The sequence below is a fragment of the Aulonocara sp. 'chitande type north' Nkhata Bay genome, linkage group LG19 (assembly GCF_057382095.1).
Source record: "Aulonocara sp. 'chitande type north' Nkhata Bay isolate Kocher_YH1m ecotype deep benthic linkage group LG19, A_spYH_male_GT1.1, whole genome shotgun sequence".
NCBI classification, from domain to species: Eukaryota; Metazoa; Chordata; class Actinopteri; order Cichliformes; family Cichlidae; genus Aulonocara; species Aulonocara sp. 'chitande type north' Nkhata Bay.
Genome location: NC_141362.1, coordinates 28,768,845 through 28,795,295, shown reverse-complemented (window position 1 = coordinate 28,795,295; position 26,451 = coordinate 28,768,845). Strand labels below are relative to the sequence as shown.

The 26,451-nt window shown below is 40.7% G+C and overlaps 1 protein-coding gene across 1 annotated transcript in view; it reads right to left on the bottom strand.

Moving 5' to 3' along the window:
* Positions 1-26,451, bottom strand: part of ltk (leukocyte receptor tyrosine kinase) — a 71,242-nt gene that overhangs the window by 29,764 nt on the left and 15,027 nt on the right. Inside the window, exons 2-6 of the mRNA XM_086273970.1 lie at positions 9,943-10,035; positions 8,101-8,247; positions 7,601-7,829; positions 4,682-4,815; positions 2,280-2,417 (exon numbers count right to left, since the gene is read on the bottom strand). Coding sequence (XP_086130096.1) covers positions 2,280-2,417; positions 4,682-4,815; positions 7,601-7,829; positions 8,101-8,247; positions 9,943-10,035 — 741 coding nt within the window. The remainder of the gene's footprint in view (positions 1-2,279; positions 2,418-4,681; positions 4,816-7,600; positions 7,830-8,100; positions 8,248-9,942; positions 10,036-26,451) is intronic.

Genomic DNA, 26,451 nt, shown 5'->3' with positions numbered 1-26,451 from the left:
ACTCTTATCAGTTTTGGGGGCTTGCAAATACTTCACTGGGTCAACATATACTGCTCAAAAAAATTACTTCTTTGAGAAGATGCCACATTGTTTGAAATGAAAATTCTTATCTTACAGAGGGTTGAAATAACAGAAACCCTGAAAATCTAGATTAAAAAATGATGCAGCAGGCTTGTCCATTTTCCTGATATTCCATTGCTGCAACTCAAGATATTACTTAGTAATTTGTATGGCCTACAGGTGCTTGTGTGCATGACTGACATCCTAATGAGACGACTCATGGTGTCCTGGGGGATCTCCCATCAGATCTGGACCAGGGCATCACTGAGTTGCTGGAACAGTCTGAGGTGCACCATGAACTAGTAGGAATCCACTGCAACAGCACAGGATCTGACAGAAGGTGCTGTTGCCTAACCGATCTGAGGTCTGTGTCTCCCTCCATGGATACGTTTCCCCAAACCATCACTGACCCACCACCAAACTGCTTGTGCTGAATGATGTTAAAAGCAACTTAATGTTCTCCACAGGTCAACCTGCTCTCATCTATGAAAAGCACAGGGCAGCAATGGCCTTCAGACCACCATCATGAAGTCTGTTTCTGATTGTTTGGTCAGAAGCATTCACACCAATAATCTTCTCATCCTGTGGAGCAGATACTGGTTGTCCTGGTGGATTAAAGTCTTTGTACGACCCCCTCCTGCTCTCCTAGAATAACTGTCTGTCTCCTAGGATACCTCAATGCTCTTGGAGATACCCTACCTGTGCAACCTCTGTAGGGTCCAGGTATTGCCTCATGCTACCAGTAGTGACACTGACCCTGGCCAAATGGAAAAACAATCAGAAAAGATGAGGAGGGAAAAATGCCAGTGACCTCCACCCATAAAACCATTCCTGTTTTGTTGCCTGTTGTTAATTTCATTAATACCAGAGGAGCTGAAACTGATTAACGATCCCCCCTGCTGCCTAACTGACCAGATCAATATCTCAGGAGTTGAACTGGCGTTCCTTCATATCTGAGGTAATGTATTTTGCTGAAAAGCTAGGACATGAATCACTTGTTGCATAAAATGCACAGCACACATGCAGACTATCCTTTGATAGTCAGCATGTGTAGGTTTAACCACCAAGAAGTATGAGGTCAAATAATCAATGTAAAACATATGTGTAGGCATATCTTTGAGCTTTTTAGGTACCTTGTGATAAGGCTATGTTTATGCTATGGAAGCTTCCCCGACTCCACCTTTGTCCTTGATGCAGACGGGAGATCGGTGTAATTCTTCTCCTCTCACTCTAAGCATGTATTTAATTGTGAAAGAAGCCAGAATACAGATAGAGCTGTTTCCAGTTTTTGTGCTAAAATAGACAAAACATGTAAGCCACCTCTCTATAGAACCCACAGAGATTAAATTGATACCGATGTTTGCACATGAAAGTGGTTAAGACACCCGTGTGCTCGTTGAAGAAATTACATCTCCGCTGTGGCCTTTCCCCCCAGCGTTTCACAGCTCAAGTGCTTTAAATAACCCTGACTATATCGATTTTACTGACTGAAGCGTTTTGCCTTTTCAGTGTCTCGGAGAGTTTTTTCTTTGCACACAGTGATTGATGTTATAAAAAAGAGAAAGAGGTAACTTGTTAGATTGTGATGTGAGAGGAACTGAAAGGTAATGACTGATGCTTTTTTGTGCATGTTTTTTTCAATAGGATAATAAATCTGCAAAGGGTTTATCATATTATCTGAAATCTTTGATGTAGACAGAGAAGAGAGCTTTGAAAAGAGAACAGCCTATTGGATTCCTGACACTACATTTTACTGCTAATTAGGAAAAAACACACTAGGCGGTGAAAGCGTTTTAATGCAAATTATCCGAGGAAGAGAATCTGCACTCAGGTTTCAGACTTTAAACACCCCACATAATACTTATTCTCTACACTTTAAATTTATTGTGTAAAGGCCCTTGGCATGGAATAATCTTGTGCCTTTGGTGAAAGGATTAACAATTTATCATGGACTTAAATTTTATACAGCTAATGCAAATGGATTACAGCTTGCCAATAGCTCGCTGACTGCTTCAGGACTGCGCAACAGTACGCTGGCCTGATATAACTCCCGATGTGCACAAACTGAAGCATTCACACGTGTTTTCCTGCTCATAATGCTGTCGCTATAAGAATCGGTCAGATGGTGCAGATGAAATCGAATCAAATACATCATCATAAAAGCTCTGCTGCACTCTGTGTGATTTTATTTAAAAAAAACAACAAAAACAAAATCTCACCACAGATGAAGCCCTCGTCTTCTCCATAAGGACAGTCCGTGTGGAAGTTACACACTTGGCTCGTGGCGATGCACTCTCCTGAGTGGTTGCAGTGGAAAGATTCCTCACAAATGGGACTCATTTCACCGAAATGGTGTTCTGCAATGGAGACAACCACACAACAACTGTAACAAGGTACAAAGCAGATTTAGAGGCCCGGTGAGTTAGGATGAGCGACGAGGCAGCTTTTACAGGAAGGTCGGTTGATTCTGCGGAGGGGCTTTTCTTGACTCGCTGCTCTATACCGTAGAGACTTGAAAAATGTGAAACCACTGAGAAAAAAGGTTCAAGAAATCTGCAAAACAGACCAGGCATCTTTTGCCTGTTTGCAAATTGACTGCAAATCATGAGCTTTTAAATTTTCCTGACACCAGAGCATTTTTGTGTGCTGACATTCACTTGCAAAACATGCATGAGACAAAAAAAGTAAACCTAAACACATTTTGAGTGAATCAGTTTTCATAAGCAACCTTAACTGTAATCTGTAGAGAGAAAAGTTCTCCTGTAGCAGCTGTGGAAACGTTAAAACACGAGTATGTGCTACTGTGAAAGTACCTCAGGTTTTAAAATAAAGTTTACAGCTGGTTCCTTTTATCTGGTCTGTACGGTTGTAGGCAGAGGTGTGGACTCGAGTCACATGACTTGGACTCGAGTCAGACTCGAGTCATTAATTTTATGACTTTAGACTTGACTTGAAAAAATGTTGTAAGACTTGTGACTTGACTTGGACTTTTACACCAATGACTTGGGACTTGAATTGGACTTGAACCGGTTTACTTGAAAAGACTTGATATTTTACCCCAAATATAAAATTTAACATGCATATTATATAGAGATTGAAAATGTGACGTCATTCACGGGTAGAACCGCAAAGGATTCTGGGAACTCGTGGCAAGCGGTACTAGCGCACGCAGGCTTTCAATTAAAATCAGTCACACAGCGATAAAAAGAAACACGAAAATGTCAAGAAGCTGTTGTATTATTAACTGCAATAGCCGGTCGCATGACAGCCACGGGAAGCCGACGGGTAAAGAGATCGGTTGTTATCGGATTACGTCGTGGAAGAGAAATTGTTCGAGCCATGTTTCCGAAGTAACAAAGAGGCGACTGGATTGCAGCCATTCAAAGACCAAATATAACGTCCTAGAACACTCCAGCTCACAGGTTAGTCTGCTCCAAGCATTTCCACAAAGGTCAGTCTGCTGTTGTAGTTAATGCGTCATTTTTCTTAACATAATTGGTGATATAGGTTACAAGCAAGTCTGGCGCTGAACAGAAATTGTCGCGCTATGCTCCTTTATTTATTGTGCATAAATAGTGAATTGTCCTGACACAATATTGCGTTTCGCTTCTGTTATTATGGTACACTGACAAAAACACATACTTTTATTCACAGGATAAAACAGGTTTTTTGTATCACTAATTGCCCAGTACGATTACAGCATACAATATTATTGTCACTGCTACATTTCTGTGATGCTACCAGAAATTATTTCCACTACTAATTAATTACCGTTGAGCTCAAAGGTTATATTAATAAACGGTTAACGAATGTGTATTTATGAAGACGATTTGTGAGACTGGTAAACTTATGATACGTACGATGGTCTTTCGTTCTACACGGTGCGTTTCAAGGTCCTGTACCCATCCGTCGGTAAACTGTACCTGGGCTTGTTGCAGTGACCTGAAGTTACTAAACTTCATGAGTGTATGCACTCACTCCAAGAAGCGTATAATTATAAATATGCATATAAATATGCTAAGATGAGATAGCTGACTTCATCTAACTAGCAAATGTTGTCCAGGCTACGTTGGTGATACAGTTTTTTTTAATGTGTATGATATTTTTGTCATGCGATTTTAAAGCTGGTCCTACAACCGCATCCAAGAATAACATGCAGCGTATCTCAGAACTGTCGGTGAAAATTATTCTTGGAGCTAAGTTTAATTGAGCTGCATTTTAAAGAGGTGCAATTTCACAATTTGTGTATATTTTCTAAGTTCACTATTTTGTATGTGTTGAGAAAAACACAGATTTTAAAATTACATGGTCTAATATTTACATTTAGCATATAACTGCAACATTATTTTTTCGTTTGTTTTTTTTAAAGACTCGAAAGGACTTGAAATTCAAAGTTTCAGACTTGTGACTTGACTCGGACTTTTACACCAGTGACTTGAGACTCGACTCTGACTTGCCTGACATTACTTGAGACTTGACTTGAGACTTGAGGATAAAGACTTGAGACTTACTTGAGACTTGCAAAACAATGACTTGGTCCCACCTCTGGTTGTAGGTGCTTATCACAGGAAATGACCATGAGCATCTGGTTTGAAAGCTCTTAACGACCTGATAAACTCACCTGATTCACAGTTTATGAACTCCAGCGAGTCCAGAGCCACAGTGGCTTCTCTCTCACACGAAGTGTAGAGCAGGGTCACCTGAAAGGGTCCAGCCACCCAGCCAATCGGAACTCCAAAAATCTGCCACTCAGGCCTGCATTAAGCAATCACACAGAAACAAAATCAATCGAATTTCTCACATAAGCAGCAGCCCTGGGCCATGTACTATGAAGCGAACTCAACATACCCAGGGTATCTCTCCAATATCTAGATTCACTTGCCCTAGCATCAGCAATTTGGGTAGCGTCAGCAAACTCTGGTTTTCCCCTCTGGGTTCACATGAAAGTAGTTGCTTTGGCAAAAGCCAATAAGTATACTGGCAGCAGAGGGGCTGAGTTTACAAAGGATCCAGAAAGTATAAGATTACAAGAATTTAAAGAGGTTGGACTCATAATACAGACCGATGCTCATCAGTGAAACGCAAAACCATCAGCCCCTCTTACTTTCGACGTGCAGAGGTTTGAGGAGTGGTGACACGATTTAGGTGATTCATTTATACCTGATAATCTCTTACTTGGAGTATAACCTGTAAGTCACCATGGTGATTTACCCCAGGAAGAAATGAACCACCTTCATAATACAATAACCTCCGTGCTAACCCTGAAGTTCATTCAAAGTACACACTTCTGAACTTTTGTGGACCTTACCTGACGAAGGTGCACGTGAGAACCAAAGATCTCACACAGTTAGAGCTCACATCAAAATGTCAGCTCACCAGTGCAAACTACACGTATTATCCAGCTGCAGTGATTTGTAATGATGGGAGAAAGCGCAGGTAATAGACTGGTGCATTCATAGCTAGTGGTGATCTCGCTGTGACCTGCCTCCAGCATGCTCTTCTCAGACATCATCTTCACCTAAACCAAAAAGACTCTTTCCATTAGTGAAGTGAAAACTGTTTCCTGCTGTGCGCTACATTTGAAGACAACTGCGGACCACGTCCTGACTTGACTCTCCCCCACGTCTTCCAAAGTTCAGATGTGAAAACAGCTACATGTGTATCTTTTTTTTCTAACTCTAATTTTTGGCTTTTATAGTTACATTAAAAAGAAGTGCATTAAAAGTAAAACAAGTAAAGGTTAAAACAAGAGTATCTTCACTTTCTTGCCTTCTTTATGCAACATTACTGCCAAGATGATTTATTTTGTATAAAAGCCTGCACTGCAGTTTCTACAGTCAAGTTTGCATTTGTTATATGTTCTGCTAAAGCCCTCTGCATTCTCTGAAATAAAGAACCTTTGTAATGTATGAAAACTGAAGCTGAATATTAAAATCCTTCACCTGCACCCTCTTCTCATTTCTCACCATAGTGTTTTACTAAATAATGTTTGAGCCTTATTCCATCTGTCATTTATTGGCACATTTCCACTACTGCTGCCATTATCAACCATGGGAACCGCACTCCTCCATGAGCATGTGTTCCATGTAACAAAAGCACCAAACATGTCGCTATTATTCAGCATAATCCATCTGTCACCTTGTCATAAGTCCAACCTGATTGTGTTTTCACAAAGCTGGCCCACAGCTGTGTGATTATAGGTGGCGTAATAAAGCAAAGAAAATCCTGCTACCTGGGATATGTGACAGCACCCAAGATTTACCTCACACGTCACAAATCCTGCTCTCCATTTCTAAAAATACGTCCATGCTACGTAGCGCCAACTGCCTATCGCATATGCAAACTAGACTATTTTCACCATGAAAGCTGTTTAGAGATCAGTGCCCGGAAATTATGTTTGACCATTGAAACTTTTGCCTCTGCAGTGCTGCCTGATCTCCTCTGGTGTGACAAAGCAGTGATCCCTCATCTATGTTTTCATTCAGAGAAAGCAGGAGGTGGCGAGCAAAGTTTGTACTGATGTGATCAGAAGAAGTTGCAATGTTTCCAACACACACGGTGGCAAATGGTGATTAAGTAGGACGCTGTGTCGACAAGTCTAACTCCTGTTAACGCATTCACACCACCTGGTCACCAGTTTGCTCCTCACACGACGCACCACCTTGAGTCTAGGAAACTTTGGACTACGTCAAGTTCTCATCACGAGGATTGTTTCTCCACACGAAATCCAGGCCTGCGGACGTTCAAGGTGAATAGGAAAATCACAGACTGCACACTGCGAGTGATTAAAAATGGCAGCAGCGATCAAAGTGGTTTTGAAAGAGAGATTAGCCTAATTCTAAGTGGTACGGGTTTTTTTTTTGCTTATTTGTCTGTCCCAAGTACACAAAACTTTTTGACAACACCTCATACAGCCCGATGTCAACTCCTGTGACCATTCAGTCTCTATTATGCACTTAACAAAATTGCGCCATATGTCAATACGCATGACATCCCACACAACGCACAACACACACTGAACTACTTCACTGAAAGATGAAGCCTGTTGGATGGTAACTGTGCTTTAAATGAAGAGTGTGTCCAGACATTGTATCTGCAGATTTTGTTGGATGAATAGCCAGCTTAATAAATAAAGTCACTGTGTGTGAGTGTGTGTGCTTGTGACTCATAATGGAATTGCACAGCCCATTACTGCGCAGCCACTAACAAACCCAATGTACAAACTTATTGCATATGCCAATCCATCCTCCTCTGTCCTAACCAATTATATGTAACTTCATTTCCAGCCTGCTTCTAGTCTCAGGAATGCTTTTAGCTGTTCTAAAGATAGTTGTGCTTCAGCATTAGATCAATAGGAAATATCTGTCCGTGTTTCCCAAACAACACGCAGTCACAATTCTACAGTTTGCCTTAGATGGTAGGCAGGAAACATTTTTCTTACATAACTTTAGTGGGACAGAAGTGTGCCTTCTGTTTTTTTTTTTCAGTGAAGAGGACTGGTTGTGTTGCACAATAACAAAAGGTGAGTGTGTTCGCTGACCTGCGGTCGTCTCGTCCCCTGTGGTGCAGCATCTCCGAGTGAACGTCTGAATCTGGTTGAGCAGGCTTGATCAGCAGTGTGAGGTTCCCCACCACGGGGCCGGCCTCATACACAGCCACCTGAAGCAGGCAGTCCATGCTGCTTTTTGGCAATACTGGGCTCATTAAGTGGTAGTCACATTTCCCAGAGGCCTCAGCTTCAGGTGATGGGGTTAAAAGAAGGAAGTGTCCTAAGGTAATAAAACAAAGTGGAAAATTCATGGTTGACTATTTTATAGCAGCCTCATAACACTGTCTAATGCTTTAGCGTTATGACAAATTCTGGATTAGGGTATATTTGAATATATGAAGCACAGAGTGAAAGAAAATGTCAAGTGAGAAGCAACGTTTTCACACAGTAGCTCAAAGACTCTTCTAAACATATTTGACAGAAGAAAGAGGAACACTGTGTATCAGAGCACACTGATTTAGCTGCTCCTCTGTGAGTCTCTGCACTCTTACCATCAGACCTTCCCTCTGAGTTGTCAGTTGCAGGCATCATCCCAGCCTTTGTACTCTGTGGTTGCTGTGGCGACACCAATAACCAGTCACTTCGGCTGCTGTTCGATAAAGTCCAGAGACACGGTGACTCAAAATCACAGGAGGGAACTGCAACACATGAAACAACAAAGATGAAAACTCAATTTTTAAAAAAAGAGTCCATCAAATTATGTAGATTATTTGTTGTTGTTTTTTTAATGTTTTTGTCTGAATGTGTAATTACTGTATCGATTTAAAAATGCACTGATTTGATTACAGCTCCAAGCTAACAAATATACTGAAATATAAACATAAAATACGTCTTATTGGCATTTTTTTCCCCACTAGCCTGAAATAATCATATTTATACACACATGCAAAACAGCCCCAAATCTAAGAACTGAAAAAGTGTATATTTCTCACGTTATCTTTATCCCACTATGTATAAAATCTTGAAACGAACTGATACTGTATTAAAGAAAAAAACAACTTGTCCGCAAAACTTCACAGTAAATAAACAGCATCTGCGATTTCACAAAAAAAGCCTCCAAACTCATTTATATGAATGCCTGAGTGGGGATGAGTAACACCATATGTTTTTTAGGCTTTTTTTTGGGGGGGGGGGGGGGGGGGGATTGGGGTGGCGGTGGTGAGTGGAAATGTGAGAAATGTGTTTCTTTATTGTCTCGAGACCAGAAAAATCCCAACAGAACTAAAGAAAAAAGTTAAGATGCAACTCCTCCAGTGATGCTTCTCTCTGAAAATATCTCTCTTTAATATAAAAAACTAATAAAACGCAAATTCCAAACACATAAAGGATAGATAAAACTAGACAGGAAAAACTGTGCCTGAGAAAATGAAAAGCTATGAAGGATATATATTTTAAAAAAGCCACAACATTTTAAAAAAATTGTATAAAATGTCAGCTCAAGGCCTTTAGTTCCACTAAATCAAATTTAAATCCAAAATCTGTTTAAAAGTCAAACAGACAGAGCCTTTGACTGATTTTGTGTCTGTCTGTGTGGGGGTCGATGAACAGGAAGGGGACGGAGGAGACGTTCAAGACATCATGTGACAACTGGGCAGCAAGCCAGGGGAATTAGGAATCCCTCCTGGGATAAAGCACAGAATTATTAACTAATTATTTCATATTAACCCACATTCATTTCTTTAAACCAGATAAAAGAGTAGCCTTCCTCTGATCACAAATGATATAAAAATGTTGCTTTTTCACAGGCATCAACATGCTACTTGTGCTCCTGGCAATCTAACAGGGGAGTGTTGTTACAGCTCGAGTGATGCTTGCACTTGAAATTCAAAATGGGTAGTTTTGTCTCAAAAATCCAGTTTTTCAGGGATAATTCCCAATGTAGTCATCTTTGACAGATGCCAGTCTTTTTGATCCTCTGCCTGCACGACAAACTACTCAGGTTCTTAATTTAACCATGCTTTCCAGTCAAAGAAATATTCATGTAGATGCATGCAATGAGTATAAGAAAATCGGAAGGTTGCCGGTTCGAGCCCCAGCTTGGACAGTCTCGGTCGTTGTGTCCTTGGGCAAGACACTTCACCTGTTGCCTACTGGTGGTGGTCAGAGGGCCTGGTGGCGCCAGTGTCCGGCAGCCTCGCCTCTGTCAGTGCGCCCCAGGGTGGCTGTGGCTACAATGTAGCTTGCCATCACCAGTGTGTGAATGTGTGTGTGAATGGGTGGATGACTGGATATGTAAAGCGCTTTGGGGTCCTTAGGGACTAGAAAAGCGCTATATAAATACAGGCCATTTACCATTTACCATCAACACATCAGTATTCTAGATACAAACTCACAGTGGCTGTCATTGTCCAGGGGATGAGGAAGAAACTCATCTGGGAAGTCTTCGTCCAGAAATCGGTCAAAAAGGGCGTGGCAGGTACTGCTCACTAATGACAGAGACAAACAGGTTTTATTAGTTCGAGATGTCATACAAGCATTTCACTGTCTTCAGTCACTCTAGTAAACTGCAGCCATCAGAACCGCTTTAACTCTTCATGGCAAAAATTCAACAAGGTGTTGGAAACAGTCCTCAGAGAGTTTGGTCCATATTGACACGATAACATCTCGCAGCTGCTGTAGATTTTGTCGGCTGCACATCCATGGTGCAAAACTTTCCATCACATCCCAGAGGCTACTGGACTGAGATCTGGTTACTGTAGTTCTTAGTGCTTAGTTAGTAATAAAGGACCAAACCTGTGCCAAACTGTACAGAGAGAAATTCCCTAACACCATTACATCATGACCATTGATACAAGGCAGGGTTTATCTATGCTTTCACATTTACGCACATCCTCAGACCAGGCAAGACTTTTCCAATCCTCTGTTGCCAAATTTTGGTGAGCCCATGGGAATTGTAGCCTCTGTTCCCTGTCTTTAGCAAGCAGGAGTGGCACCTGGTCTTTTGATATGGTCACCTTGATTGATTTGATTGATTTTCCCATTGATTTGAGATACTGTTGCCTTCCTGTCAGCTTGAGGCAGTCTGGCTTTTCAACTCTAACCTTAGGTAACAAAAAGGCATTTTCACCCAAAGAACTACCGCTTACTTGATATTTTCCTCCTCTTGGAGCATCCTTTGTACTGTAAACCTGACATGCCTAAATCTATTAAGTTGCTGTGATTGGCAGGTGTACCTAACAAAGTTGCCAGGCAGTGTATCTTTTTGTTTTGATAAACAGAATAATTTTCATGGATGAGTCAAAGAGAAACACTCAGATTTAGTATGAATAGCTAAAATAAAGGAGGTTTACAGCAGCGTCTACCAATAAACCATGCTGCTGCAAACAAGACGAAACAAAGTGTAACACTGTTAAGAAAAACATCAAAGTGGTCGTCTGAATCCAGGCTGTGGAAACCTAAAAACTAATATGACGCATAATTGCCCTGAGTTTCCACTGCTGCCTCGTTAGCGCCGCAACAAAAGTGCTACAAAACGAACACCGGAATTTTCAGGTGTGAAAACATATTGTTAGCATGAAGTTTCACATGAATTAGAGGACTTTACATGTCAAGACGAAAAACGAAAGCAATTACCAACTGGCCCTTTCCCAGCTTAACTTTTATTTTATTTGATTCCTTATTTTTTTGGCATCTGTCTGAGACCTTTAATAAAACAAAGTGGGGTTCTGGCAGCACTTCACATACAAGCAAGAGCCATGGAAAGGAATAAAACTGCTGCGATACAGTAACTTTAACAGTAAACCAACGCTTTTAGATACACAAGCCTTGAATCCATGAAAAAAACAGCAGTAATTTCTGCTATGCAAGAAACTCCACACACTGGAAATTCTTCCAGCATGTGGCACTTTCTGCAGCTCATTGTGAAACCAACCTCTCAGTCTATTAGATGTAGCTGAGTCAAAATGTTTTTACTGTCCCCCGTTTAATTCCATCCCTTTCAAAGACAGCTTGCCTTGAGGCTTAAATGCTCACACAACCACCAAAATATAATATTTTTTATCTTTTTCTCCTCGTAGATAAACTCCTACATGAATGGAAATATACATACAGAAATAGCATTCACTGCTTCGCAGCAACAATCAACAGACATGCTCTTATTTTGGAGACGCAAGCTGAAAGAAAAAGTCACATTCAACGTATTAACTAGCATGACGAGTGGACAATGAGGGAGATGATAATATCTTAGAGGGTCACAACTCAAATGTTGCAATGGCCCCTGAACAGTGGCGTTACTGTTATCTGATGCCTGCAGGGCAAAGTCAAAAAAGCCAAGCAGGACAAATTCAATAGCTGAAATTGCTGTTTACTGAAAGCGGTTAGTGATGCTAATGATGAGGAGGTGAGGGGTCGTGCCTATGAATGGCAGCCTTGCTATTTATTGATAATTATGGAATAACAGCTGCTATGGATAGTTCCGAGCACGGAAACGGGAAAAATTAAACTGTAGGAAAAAAGAAAAGGATTCAGCCAAAAGAAGAAAAAAAAATTAACCCGCTATTATTAACATAAGCTTGGGAATCCCCCATGTTCCAAACTTTTTATTTTACTCCCTCCAACTCCTTTCTTATCTTGTCCAGTATGGATTTAAAAGATAAAGAACAAAAGAAATACAAATTAAAAAAAAAACACCCAAACACTCTCTTTTAAGCTAGAAAGGAAATGAAAGAATTACTGAACTATCTGCATCATCATCAGCCGGCAGCGAGTTTCTTTGATGACAATCCAGGACCCCGACTACACTGTTACTGCACCAAGGCCTTTGAGGAGAGTGTAACTTTTAAAAGCTGTCAGCTCAGTTGAAAGCAAAGCCTGCCCTTGTTAGTTTCTCTATCAAGGTACTGTGGAGTCAGAAAACTGCTGTGCGTTGTAGTTTAGCTAAGTTCAAGGACGGGGCTTTGTTGCAGATCTGAACAGCTCAATAGAAAAGGCAGCAAACTAGCAGGGGCCTCTTTGCCACCAGTTTGCTGTCTCTCCGTCACTCAGCAGAAGTGAAACCATTAAGAGTGAGCTTTTGTTTAAAAGCAAGATCAGCCAGAATCAAAGGAACTTATCATCAGGCCACAGAGCAGCGGCCTGATGATAAGGTGGATAACCTGGCCTCCATCTCCTTACCTATCTCCTGCTCTGTCATCCATCGCATACGCTGGCCTCTCAGAGGATTTGCTTTGCACTACCAGGAAATGTATGACAACAACAACAACAACAACATCTGGGTGTGCCTAGAAAGCTTTTTTTTTTTAAATGTACGTGTGAATATTGGCTGCTTGTCAAGTCAATAAAACTCCAAAATTGCAGCTTCAGAAGGACTCGGAGCAATTTTCTAATGAGCAGACCATGAATTATACAGTTTTTATCTTCAAGGCTAGTTTCTGAGTGCTGAAAGCTATTTGTTACATTGGATAAACACATTCGCTCTCCATGTGCTCATGAAAGTGGCATGCTGTAAATGCCTGAGCTAAATTAAGCTAAGCAAGGGTACAACCAGAGCACTGCCTGATGCTATTTACACGCTCGCTCCTGGATTCTCTTTCTCTACCTGTGCCTAAATCATCATATCACCTGACTGAGGGCATTTCTCACTCTCTCTAATGAGTTTTGTAGTTTTGCTGCAAATTTTGCTTCCAGACCAACAAATTAATCATCAATCAATTATGTTGAAAAGGTATTTTTTTCACTTTTGGTGTTATTTAGATGCCACCTTCCGTTTTCACCATGATTAGGGTCTACTGGTCATTTTCACTTAACTCACAAATAATGCTGAAAATAAAGTTTGCATTATTACGGCTGTGGACGTTTTGAGTTACAGGTTGGTGCCATAATGGTATAAAACATGGACGTAGTTTCCAGGTCAGAAAAATCATGCCAGTGTACAAGTACCTTGAACCTGCATTCTACCTGAAGGCCACCAGATGGCGATAGCTGTGGTCTAAAGCAGCGGTCGCAATCTTAAGTTGTTAGCCAGTGGGTGCATGGTTTCATGGTCATACTCGCCCTCTTTGTCGCCTCTGTTTTATTGCAGCCAAGATGGCGATGGCATTAACACTCATGCTGAGGCTTCAAAACAGGACTTCAGAAACCAGTGGCTGATGTCACAGTAGCTACGACCACTTTCTATTTTGTCTGTGGTTGGTGCCTGCCAGACTTGTCTACTAGGCATCACTTTAGCTAATTTGAGCATTTGAGGAGCATTTTTAAAACAAACAAACAATGTAATTACATGTCAAATGATATGTAGCTAGTGCACTTAATGGGCTTAAGAGCCAATGTGAGGAAGTTTTCTAAATCTGGTGAGTGAAATTCGGATATTTATTTGTGGGTTTGCGCTAATGGCTACACTTTGCTATCAAACCCCATTGTAGTTAGCTGATAACTTAGTATTCCCACTTCTAATTCAATAAATCTAGCTCCAATAACTCAACGTAGCAACAACAGTAATGCAGTAATGGGTGACAGCCCAGATGTGTGTGTTTTTTTACGATCTATATATCTGAGAAAACCAATAAAGGGAACAAAAGTGGAAAGAATAATATCTGCTTAAAGTTTTATTGTAAGCCATCCAGTAGTTCCTACAGATATTCTTAAACAGATATGTGTACTATTTAAGTAACACCTGATTAGGTGGATTTATACCTCCTTTAAAACAGCACTAGAGCTCAGTGGGACATGACACAGTTCTGCACAGCTCTCACACCTGGTAAAAATAAAAAAATGAGTGTGGAAACATTAAGTACCTACAATTTATCTCCTTGCGCATTATGCAGAATCGTCCTTTGTAGGAAGAAGCTTCATCTCTCCACACTCGCCTAATAAAGTCCTTAACCTCTCAAATCTCTTATTCGCTACCAGGCCTTTATCCTTCATTCCCAAGATACATGACAGCTGGACTGGCTATAGACAGAGCCACGATCTATAATTGAAATGAAAGTTCAGCATTTCAGAAGTTCAGAAGTGAAGACAGATGGTGGTTTAGAAGGAGATTAATCAAAAAGGAATAAAATATGGAACTAATATTGTTCTGATATGGAAAAAATACAAGCCCCACCTCCCCACCCCCAGAAAAAACAATACTAGATCTTAATGTTTTGCCTTATTAGGATTTTATGTCCCACACTACAATTTATTCACCAAAGTGAACCATGCTTTTGCATTTTTCTCACACAAAATGTTACTTGATGCATATTTCATTTTTTTTTTCAGTTTCAAAACAGGCCACTTACATGAGGAATTCATTTCATAATGAGATGAGAACAAAATTAAAATTGACCATAGGCCATATATTATTCTATTCATTTTCTATATGGACGATAAAGAGAGAACTTCAAAGGTAATGCCTCACATGAAATTCACATAATAAAAGTCCTCAAGTTTACCCCTGTCCTTGTTAGCATCACTATCATGTGCATTTTAACCATTGTAATTGCTTTCAAGTGTGCAGTTTTGAGCAAAGTGGTCTCAGAACTATGCATTTTATTTATGAGGATGTCAAAGAAAGGGGGGAAAATGAACCAAATACACTGTAATAAAACAAAACCACATTGCCTATTCTTGTAGTGCTTCCTTTCAAGTTAAGAAGTACGATTAAATCACAAAACCAGAAGCAGAAGTGTGCGAAGAAAAAATAAAATCAATGAAGTGGCTGGAGATCCTTCTTACTTAACTGGGGATGGGGGCAACATTTCTGGGAGACTAATGATGAAACAGTGACAGTAAAGTGACGTAAAACTGACTGTAAAATTACATCATTAGTTAGAGACTGGATTCATGGAAGTCATTTAGCAGAGTACATACACGTGTGAGTGGGGGGATGTTATGCTTTCACGTGCAGTGACTCATTTCCAATTGATTTTACTGGAGCAATTTATAGTCTGTTCTCTGGGTTATTATTGTTGGTGGAACGTAAAATGGAAAAGTGTAAAGCGCATGGTCAGTCAAGGCTAATTGGTGCATGTGAATGGCAAAGGCTGGCACATGTGACTGGAACCCGTGTAAGAGCTATGGCGGCACAGAGTGGTGAAAACCAAAATGCTGTATATGATAAAAAGCAACAAAACACACAGTTTATTACATATTTAAAAAGCAGAGCTTCAGAACTACACCACGGAGAGATAGAAGAAAGTGCCCTGTCGCCATTTGGATGTCTGGGTGAATACAAGTCAATTCCCTTTACTGGCTCGCTCAAAAAGAAAAAGCTCAGGAAGTATTCAAGATATTGACTGGGCCTCCAATTTCCCCAGATCTCAATGAAATCGAGCATTTTTGGGATGTGCTGTGGAAACAAATCTTATCATCGAGGCCTCATTTCAAAACTTAGAGGATGTGCTGCAAACGTTTTGGTGCGTGACCTCACAGGGGACACTCGGAGGCCTCAGACAGTCCATATCTTGAATGATCCAGGGCAATTTCAAGCAGGTGGTTTTAATGTTGCCGCTGATTGGTGTACGTCCATACAGTACATTACTTTTAATTAGTTATGACTCATGGTGCAGTCGAGATGATATCGTTTTGGAGTGGGGTTCTTTTGGCTGGCGCTTTGTCAGAAAAGTATCAGAAAAGGAGAGAAAAGTAAAAGGAAAATGTCATAAATGAGTTTGAGCGAACTCAGAACAGCTATCAAAACAATACAAAGTACAAAACAACAGGAATAGGCTTTGGCAGGAGAAAAAATAGTCTGACATTTTGGGAAAAAGAGGAGGTTGATGATTCCTGGACTCTGATACAAGGTTATAAAAAAAAGGTAAAGGTTTTTTTTTTTGTTTTTTTTTTGGCCTGTCCCGTTTGGCTCTTTTGCATCAGAATTGCTGTCTAAAGGCAAAGAAAGATACCCAACGGATTTACTTTACCAAATTAACCATCCCAGCCTTGCCGTAATGGTCCATTTGATTTACCTTTTATTGTTTATTTTATTTTCACTTACTGAATACGGGACAGACTTGACTGGGGGAAAGAAGGGGAGAAAGAAAGAGGGAAAGAGAAACAGCTGAGAAGAGGGACGGGGGAGAAGGGCAAAAGACAAAAACCAACAGAACGGGCAGAGAAAAAAATGCATATATCAATCACCTGGATCACCTGCTGAGAAAGAAAAAAGAAAGCAAGCAGAAGAGAACAAGAGTAATAGAATAAACAACATCACAATGATATATGGGAATATGACAGTAAATACTAAATGTTAAACATTATTGTGCAGCACATAAGATCAACAGAACACAGTGTGCTTTGAGGTAGGAGCCAAAAAGGGTGTAGTTTGTGGGTGTGATCACCCGTGTGTACACCTGTGAGCATGGACGCGCTTGTTTTTTGTTTTTTTAAAAGGTTCCTTCATGTAATATTCTGCTAGAGGGTGTGGGGGGGCCACAGCCCCGTCCTCCAGGGCATGAAGCAGGTGTGGAGGAGATCAAAACTCCAGACATCCAGAGGCCCCCAGAACACAAGAGACCAAGGAAGACCAACAGAGGGGCAGCTGCGCCACTGTCCCGGAAAGAGCTGAGGAGAGTCCCAGATGAGGGCTCACTCAGCAGCCGCGGAGCAGAAGCCAGGGGGAGTTGCAGTGACGCGCCCGTGAGCTCCGCCGGCAGCCAGCTGCGCCTGAGTGACCGAGCCCCAGGCCGAGAGGCCGGGGGCACCCCACCTCCGAAGTGGCCCGAGCGAGCCCCAGGCTCCAGGCCCCGATAAGCGGCCGCCAAGGAGTGAGCCGGTGTGTACCTGGACGCCCATCCCCGGACACAAAGAACCACCAACGCACCGATGTCTGAGGGGGTCCGCCACTGGCAGGGGAAGTGGTGGTAGGGGGAGATAGGCCTCCAAACCTTGGAGGGCCTGAGATGTCCCCAGAGAGGTGGCGCCTGACACCCAACCTGACATATAGACACAGACATACAGGCACACACAGATACAAACATCCATTCCCACCCTCATGCTCTCATATGCACTTACTCCACACTCAACCAACGTGGAGACAGACATAAAGAGACGTTGTACACACGATCACACTCCCCAAGCGTACCCTACAAACCGGGTCTAGGTGCCCCTGCCCCTGGAGGGGGGAACTGCACCCAGACCCAGGTGGTGTTTCCCTTTTCCCTGCGGTGGGGGGAGGCAGACCGCCCCGACTCCGCAGCAGCAGGAAGGCTCCACACTCCAGACCGCAGTCGGACGGCCAACTCCTCCTCCTAGCCCCCCCGCTCCAGCAGGTCGCAGAGAATGGGGGTGAGAGAAGACTCCAAACCTCCCTCCACCCGCTCATTGTAGTGTTGATGCATGTGTGTTCTAAGGTGCATTTAAAACCCAGGAGGGCTTGGAGCTACCTGCCAGAGAGCAGCAGGTAAGCGCATGGTAAAGGTAAAGGTTAAAAAACGTAATGTGCCGGTTTCTCTTTTAATCACTTTTACTGCCATTAATAAAAATCTAAAAGCTGAACGGCTCAAAGATATTTAAAACCTAACATGGGCTTTAGTTTATATTAAATTTCAGGTAAAGAAATCTGCATCGACCTTAGGGGAGAGGAAAGAGAAAATGGAACGAAACTACACAGGAAATAAATGAATAAGTAGAAGGATGTGTCAGCTGAAGACTGCAAGGGGAGCTAACTAATTAGAGTGTGTGAGAAGAAAGAGAAAAGACAGTGCTGTGTTATTTCTGCATTTCACTTTTTGGCACTTTGCCCTTTATTGAATAGTTGCAGCAGAGATGGTCAGGAAAAGAGCAGGACAGTGACAAACAACTCTTTTCTTCAGTCCTGCATTAAGCTTGACGCAGCTACAGTTTTGCAGAATATTAAAGAAGGGCACAACGATCCTGTTTGATGCTAAAGGGTTTTCCCAAAGGTCTACTGGCAGAGAGTAGAAATAAAAAAAAAGAAACCCAATTTACTATCATGTTTATGAGGAAATGTCTGGATAGTTCAACTTAAGAAATTACACTTACTGTATGTTTTACCAAAAAAAAAAAAAAAGGTTTGTCGGTTCAAAGAAATGGTTCATAGTGCTTGATAGAAATACTGCAAGCTGGTGTTAAAATAGAAGTCATCTCTTTAGATGAACAACCTTCATAGTTTCAATGTTTCAGACAAAAACATAAAATAAATCCAACCATCCATCCGCTCTTGCCCACTTGTTCAGACGGGTTTGTGGGGGCACTGGAGCCGATCCCGGCTACCACTGGATTAGATTCGGTGTGCACCCTGGACTGCTCACCAGTCCATCACAGAGCTAACACAGAGACTCGCCCTTACATCCGTGCCAATTAACCTGACCTGCATGTCAAGTTAATTGGACTGTATGAGGAGGCCAGAGCACCCAGACAAAATGGACACAGGCAAAGGGAGAACATGCACACTCCACAGACAAAGGCTCCAGCCATCAAATAAATCTGCTGTGTGTTAAAGCGTATTGAAGACAGAAAAGGGGCAAAGGAGTTTTCCATGAGTTTTGTATTCCTCCCTCAGATCTACCAAATGGAGCCATTACCCTCTCCTCTGATCTACAATACGGGACTTAGACGCAGATTATACAGGAAAAAGCACTTATTTAGAATTGGAGAGCGCTGGGAGAAATCCGGCTTCAGGGCTTGCAGCTGTTCGGCAGAAAGCTTTCTTTCCTTTTGTTGTATTCAGTTTTCAGTCACCACTTGCCTAGATTCAGCTAAACAGTAATTGGTTAGGTTAAGGGCAAGATTGTGGTTTGAGTTAAAATATAGAGAGCATGTCTGGTCAATACCCCTCATGGAAAACTCTTCCCACACATGGCTCCTGAAAGCGTCCTTGTTATTCCGATATCACGGCGATTTGTCACATTTTCTTTAATGTCAGTTACTTCTGTTGTCATGGAGCTAAAACTAATGTCCATCTGCATCATGCTTTTCTCCTGAGATAACTCTTCTGCCGAGGCCACGCTCTGTGTCGGTAGTCAGGAGGAAGCTGAATGTCATGGAACTTGGAGAAAAGGTCGTCTTCTTCATCTTCAACAAGAGAAGTAAGTACGTTTTGGTGCAATGGGAATCAAAACTGCAAAATGTGTTTTTTTGGGGCAACTGTGCCTCAGTAGGGAGAGCAGGTCACACACTAATTGGAAAGTCAGTAGTTTGATCCCCAGCTGCTTCAGTGGGGCTTGTGTCCTCAGGCCTGATACCAAACCTCTCCCAAACATGCATCCATTGATGTGTGTGCATGTCAGTGTGTTTGTCTGTGTGTCGATGACAGGAAAAGCATTGTATAGCCCAGTTAAAAGTGTTGCATGCCTGTGTTTGAGTGGGTGCATGTGGCTTGCAGCGTAAAGCGCTCTGGGTGGTCAATAAGTCTAGAAGAGCGCTGTTTGAATGCAGTCCATTTACCTTGGCAGAGCATGCTCTCCCTTCTGATTATATTGTGTATGAATGGTTGAAAAAAGCTTTAAAGTGCTGCTCTAATCATACCTAGAGTCTAAATCGCTATTTAGTTTTCTTTCACGTGTGACAAAGAACAACATGAAATGTTCTTAACCCCACTCGGTGGAAGCCATCACCACTTTCGCAACTTAAACTTTGGCGTACTTTTGCTAACATTGCTTCAAAACATCCCCCAGGTTTTCCCTTGCTTAACCAGATGCTACAAACAAACCACATGACATATTTCATCATAAACCAGAAAGGTTCAAGTTTAAATTCTTTAAAAAAAAACAACAACAAAAAAACCCACAAAAAAACAAACAGACACGAATGGTTAATGTTGTTTTCCCCATCCATTTCTTTAATCTACCACCTCCGGCTATCAGTGCTTTAATTTCTTCCTTACAGACAAGCAACTCAATTTAATGAAACTATCACAGAGCGCGTTACTCATGCAATATCTGGCTTATGATGCGACTGTGGCCCTAATTAGAAGTTACAGGAAATGAACAAAGCAACAGAAATCAAAATTGAGTCTATAAAAATTTACTTTGTCTTCCCGTCTGATGCCAGGTCGCCACTTACCACTTAATGCGTCGAATGTCATTAACCATCAAGTTACCAAGAAAAAGATTTCTCGGATCTTTTCTTTGCCCCTTACAGACTGTTCTTGGAAGCTTGTCCAAAATCTCCTCCCAAAACCTCATCTATTTAGCTCCATGCACACACACAAACACATATTTGGAAACCATTTGTACATACCAGCACGATCCTGAACCATAAATCTACTTTAATTTTATGTCAGTCATCCACAAAGCCATTAGAAAGAAGAGGTATTAGACATGCAGAGGCAAATTAAAATTCACTCAGGGCCCTGAAATTGTTCTTAATGTCTTTAGGTTTCGTGTATCCAAATAAAAATGTAGACATATGGGGAACAGCTGCGGACAGCCGTCATCACTACTGGAAATTGAAGCAAATTGCTGGCTTTCATTCAGGGTTGTGCTCCCATTTATTGAATAGTCAGGTGAATATTGAAGCATCAGAAAAAAATACAGTGCTACTGTGTACAATACGGTGTAATGTGTTTTTTTTAAATGCATACAGTACAACATGAATATTCCAGCTTTTAAACATGAAATGGATTCACATTTTGCATTTTCCTAGCAAAATATAGAGAAATAGGTTGCGGCTCAAGACTTTTGCACAGTTCTGTACCCAAACCTGCACATTTTCTTACTCAAGTCATTTTGTTTTAAATCTTTTCATTGTAGGTTTCAGCTCAACCGTTTGCCAGTAAATTCCCTGTTGAAACTCTAAGGTTGGAAATGTGTCAACGCAGCGTTTGCTGATTTAAGAATATTAACCGAAAGCATGTCAGAATCCACCAGAAAATATTCCCACAGTGTTCCCTTTCTCTAAAAAGTGTTTGCTTGCTATGCATGACAGGCCTGTCAAGCTTTGGTTCTGCTTGTGTCTAAATGATATGCATTGCTGTGGTAATATGTCAGAAAATGTGAGACGGTGACTATCCAAAATATGAAGCAGGGAAATATCTGGTCTTATTGCACTTTCAGTATGGAAGAAATCCACAGGTCTCATTTTTTTGTGTGCAAATTTTTATTTGACAAGTGTATCTGATAGGATAAGAGACTTCAGCTGTCAAGTTAGCCAAATAAAAAGGGCAATCCAAAGAATCACATTAGTTTCGTATGAACTGAGGAATCCAGTTTTGTCCACAACAGCGACTGTGGACTTTGTCTCCCCTTTGCTCATATGGAAAGCAGATAGATATCTTTTAATGTTTGCACAGGTGGCAGCAATAGAAGCAACAATAATATTTTAAATGGGAAACTTACTCTTGTTTGCAGAGTAACTGAGAGTCACTGGATTTAAAAAAAAAATCATCTTCCTTAATTTTTCTGTTGCAGTTTTTTTTCCTGGAATTTTATTTTTAAAATTTTAACAACACTAGGGTGGAAACCTCGTGAGTGAGACTGCATACAAATGACACCACGATACTGAACCCAAAGCAGCTCATCATTACCTCCACAAAGGCAGGTATATTTTTGGTAGGGTTTGCCTGCGTGTCATTCTGTCTGTAAATGCAAGAGCTCGAAAAGTTTTGAATGTATCCGAATAAAACTTTGTAGGGGTGCAGAGTGGGGTCGTGTTGACAATCCATCAAAAATGGGCTTGCACCCACCAAGGTCTTCAAAGTCAACTTAATGGTTTATTTGTCAAAAATTGTCAAAAAGTCCTATAACTTACAAGCGTGGTGGGTATTGTCAACATACAAGTATCATATAAAGATAAAGATCTGAAATAACATGTGACATTTGATCTCTGACCTCCTCTTCTTTAAGGTCAACAGACTGAACAGAAGGTCAAAGTGATTATAATGCTATATAGAGATATTTACTGCCATTGTTTGTATTGAGAACATTTAGGGATGTAGGTAGTGATATACAGCATGGGGATTCTAAGTATCCCATTACTTTGGACCTCTGACCTCTTCTTTAAGGTCAAATAAAGTCAAACTTTCATAAAATGTCTTTTATCTTTAAAACTATGTTCAAAATTCTCCTCCCTTTATTTGTATTAGCAACATTTAGCAAATGATACTGGTATATGGGGATACTACATTTGACATTATAGTTTGCATTCAAATATCATGTCACGTTTGACCTCTGACCTTTCTTTAAAATTGACCCCAATAAAGTCATCGATCATTTAAAAAAGTATTGTTAAGAGAAAGAGAATGAGCTGCTTGGTTAGTTAGAAATATGCTCTAGTTCAATATTACATAATAAGCTCAAGTTATTTGTATCCAGTTGTTGACAAATCTGTTACCCATTACCTACGTCTACATAATGTTTGCGTAATCAAAGTAAACACCTGTCAGGCTAACCCTTATCTGAGTATTACAGCACTACAAACTTCTTACGGTATGTTTAAAAAGATCAAAGAAAATAAAATGAGTATATACAAAATACAATACTATTCCCTTAAAAGTAAATACCACAAGAGAGTGAGCTGCTTTTGTGGAGGTTTGCGCTCTCTGAGTGCTTCCAGTTGATTTTACTATTTATACCTGTGATTTGCTTTTTAAGTGCCTGTAGAAGTGCTTGTTCATGGGAGGTCTTGGGATTATTGGGCTTTTCTTTGTGTTATTGTAGGGTCTTTACCAAGCACGTTGAGAAGACCGCTGTTTTGATTCTTTCCACTATATAAATAAAACTGAACTGAACTGAAGGCGAATTGATAGTTTTCGTGTGATTATGTCAAAATGGTACATGCAGACCTGATATTAGAGACGCAAATTATCAGATGAAAACGAGAGATGTACAAAAACAAACTGAATCTTATTTGTTTAAATAAGGAAAGCATTAAGTATCCAATGACAAAACTCAGCAACTTTTTATCAAGAAAATTTGGATTCAGCACTTCTGATGTCACTTCTGCTTATTTCCACTCTCTCAAGGTGTAAAACTTTAGAAAAAAAAGCAAAGTCTTGTGACAGTTCGTCTGGATCTTGCACAAGAAGCAACTTTAAAAAGCCGAAAGACTTCAGAGGTGGAGATACCAAAAAAAACCATGGGAAAAAAGTATTCACTGGCAAGGTTATGAGAAAAAACTGAAAAATGAGGCAGCTCCCTGAAAGAACACACTAAAAAATCAAGTTATGTTGTCCCTGGCTTAAAAAGAAAATTCATCTTCATACTGAACATTACAAAACACTGTTTGTTCTCCAAACACCTTTTTGCTTTTAGACAATGAAGACTTAAAGTAAGGGGCTTTCTCAGGTCAGAACAAAGAGAAAGAAAAAAAAAACACATTTACCCAAAATTTCACCTTAATGCAATTAAACAGTAATGAATTTATGGGTCTGGGGCAAATCATTAGTCACTTGAAGTGAATAAAAAATGGAAATATCTTCTTCCTCTTTTTTAAAATATATATACACACCAGTACCTTAACCCATGTTCACCCAGCAGGCTTTAATGATCAGGACTGCATTTGTGTTGATGGAAATCGCAACCAAAGACCTTGTGGATTCAACTCTACCTCTGTGTCTCAGCAAATGGAGAGGTCGTCTCCATTATATAATATAATAGAGCTTCTATTATATATATATATTTATTTTTTATAAAAACTAGACAGATGGATGATTGTACATGTCCAAGTCAAAATATGCACACCTTTGCTGAGCTTGAACGTCTTGCCAGCATCCACACAGACTTCTGAGGACCCATTCATGTGCAGTGAATCAGCCTTTGGCATTTAGGAATTAAGACCCATAACTCAATTTATGATTTAATTGGCTGCAGCATGACTTCATTTAACTGGCCTATCGTGTGAGATATGCAGCTTCTTCCCAGAAAGTCCCTTTTCAACAAAACACAGAGATTTTAACGCAACATGCAATTTTCTGTTTTTTCCTTCCCGATTATGAATACAAAGCTTAAAAGCAGCATAGACACAAGCTAATAAGAATTTCAATTCAAGGTGGCTTGGCACAGTTTAGCTCAGGTGGGAAAAGGACATGGGAGTTTGACGGAAAATCAACTGAATAAAAGCTTGGAGTGATGGGGACAGTAAAAAGCTCTCACTACGTTAACACGAGTTATGTTTTCGCAAATACATTTTCATTCTTGTCAGAGTATGCCAAAAGCCCTTCTTCTTTACATACATCTCAAACGGTGTTCATATAGAAGAAGAAAAATATGCCATCTATACATTTTTGTAGCCCGCAATACACAATTCATCACGCAAATTAAATAAAAACTGCACAATCCAAACCAAAATCTGGTTTATTGCGTTAGTTTCAAATGGACTGGTGGGTTATTTATTCACACTGCTGACTTATCCAAATACATTAAGCCACAAGGTGGTCTCAAGAAAATAGACATTTATCTGGCTTTAGCTTGGTGGGGGTGGCATTAAGCTATGATAGCAAAAACGAGGTGAAGTTCTCTAGCCTTGACTTAGTAGTTTCAGTTGTGTAAACAATTACTGACACAGTTTTTTTTTTTTCAGAAGATTACCATTTTTGAACTCTACACACTACGTTCCCTTTAGCCTATATGTAGCCTATATACTTTTTTACTTCACAATTAGCTGATATGAGATAAAATCTCTCATAGACCTCGTGTGTCCCAGCTGGCCAGCAACAAACACTAGATATTGTTACTTATTTTATCTCATTTAATCTTTATTCTCCTGTCATGCACACCTAGACGATGGTCAGTAACCCTCTGATAACCACCAGTCACTAGGGAAAAGTCCCCGATCAAATGCAAGTGGGCGTAGGAGGTTGCTTGCTGTCGCTCTTAGAAATTGTCTGGAAAGAAGTATACCGCGTTTCACTGGAAACCTCCTTATGGTTGCAGAGGTCAGAGGTAGTTTGTATGGAAGACACTGACTTGTTTTGCAAGTTCCTCACCAACTCCTCGCTAATTAGTGAGTTAATGAAACTGAAGAGTGTGGCACAAACTACAAACAGAGACCGTCTGCCTTCAAAGCAAAGCTGCACCTTTTGAAATGCTTTCGTTTTTCGCAACTCACAACTAACGCAGAAACACATCCGATAAAAAAACATGCATATGTTTATTCGGAAGGTTTAATACACAGATCAGCACCAAGAACACGTGAGCAGCTGACAGTGTCCGAACTGGTCGCTTCGACATCTGTCAGGATAAAACCCCGGGGGGTCCGAGGGGACTGAAGCAGGACCTTCTCATCTCAAACCACAAAGTTCAACTCCCACCCAGTCTGAATGGGCCAGTAAGCTGACATTTCTTCCCTGAGATCAAACAGCAGTGTCTCAGTTCAGCATTAAAGGCATAAATTAGACCCTTTTTTTAAAAGAAAAAAATCACTGTATGACTCACTGAATCACTTTGCTTTAGCGAACCTGAATATCTGCTGCCCAGTGATTTAAGACTGATTCCGTCTGACAGTTTGTTGAAGCGACATTTCTTCCTATTGCACAAGGCTAAATGCATTTAGGGTTTCCTGTAAGAATGTGTTGTTTGTTGTTTGCTCCTAAATGAGCACCAGAAAAACCAGAAAACCACAATAACTCCGTTAGTATATACAGAAAAAGAGAATAAAGGCAGTCTGGATCTCAGCTGCTACCCAATCATTCTGCAGAACAGACATCAAAACCCTTTCTGACATATTAATATCATTATTAAATGCCGACCTTCTCCTGTGTGTCTTTGAGGAAATGTGAAACATTTAAATGCCTGAAGCCAAACTGGGGTGAACTCTGAGTCATATTAGTGAAGAAACACAAAGCTGTGCTTAGATGTTGCAAAATGAATACAACAAAGGCATTAATGAAGCACGGCACCAACACAAATATATGTTATTGATGGATGTGCGGTTTTGTCCTGGTTCTGGAAGACTTGAACAGCTCTCCATTCTCTTGTAGACATCTGGGAGTGCGTGGGAATTTATCCAACTACTCCACATGTGTT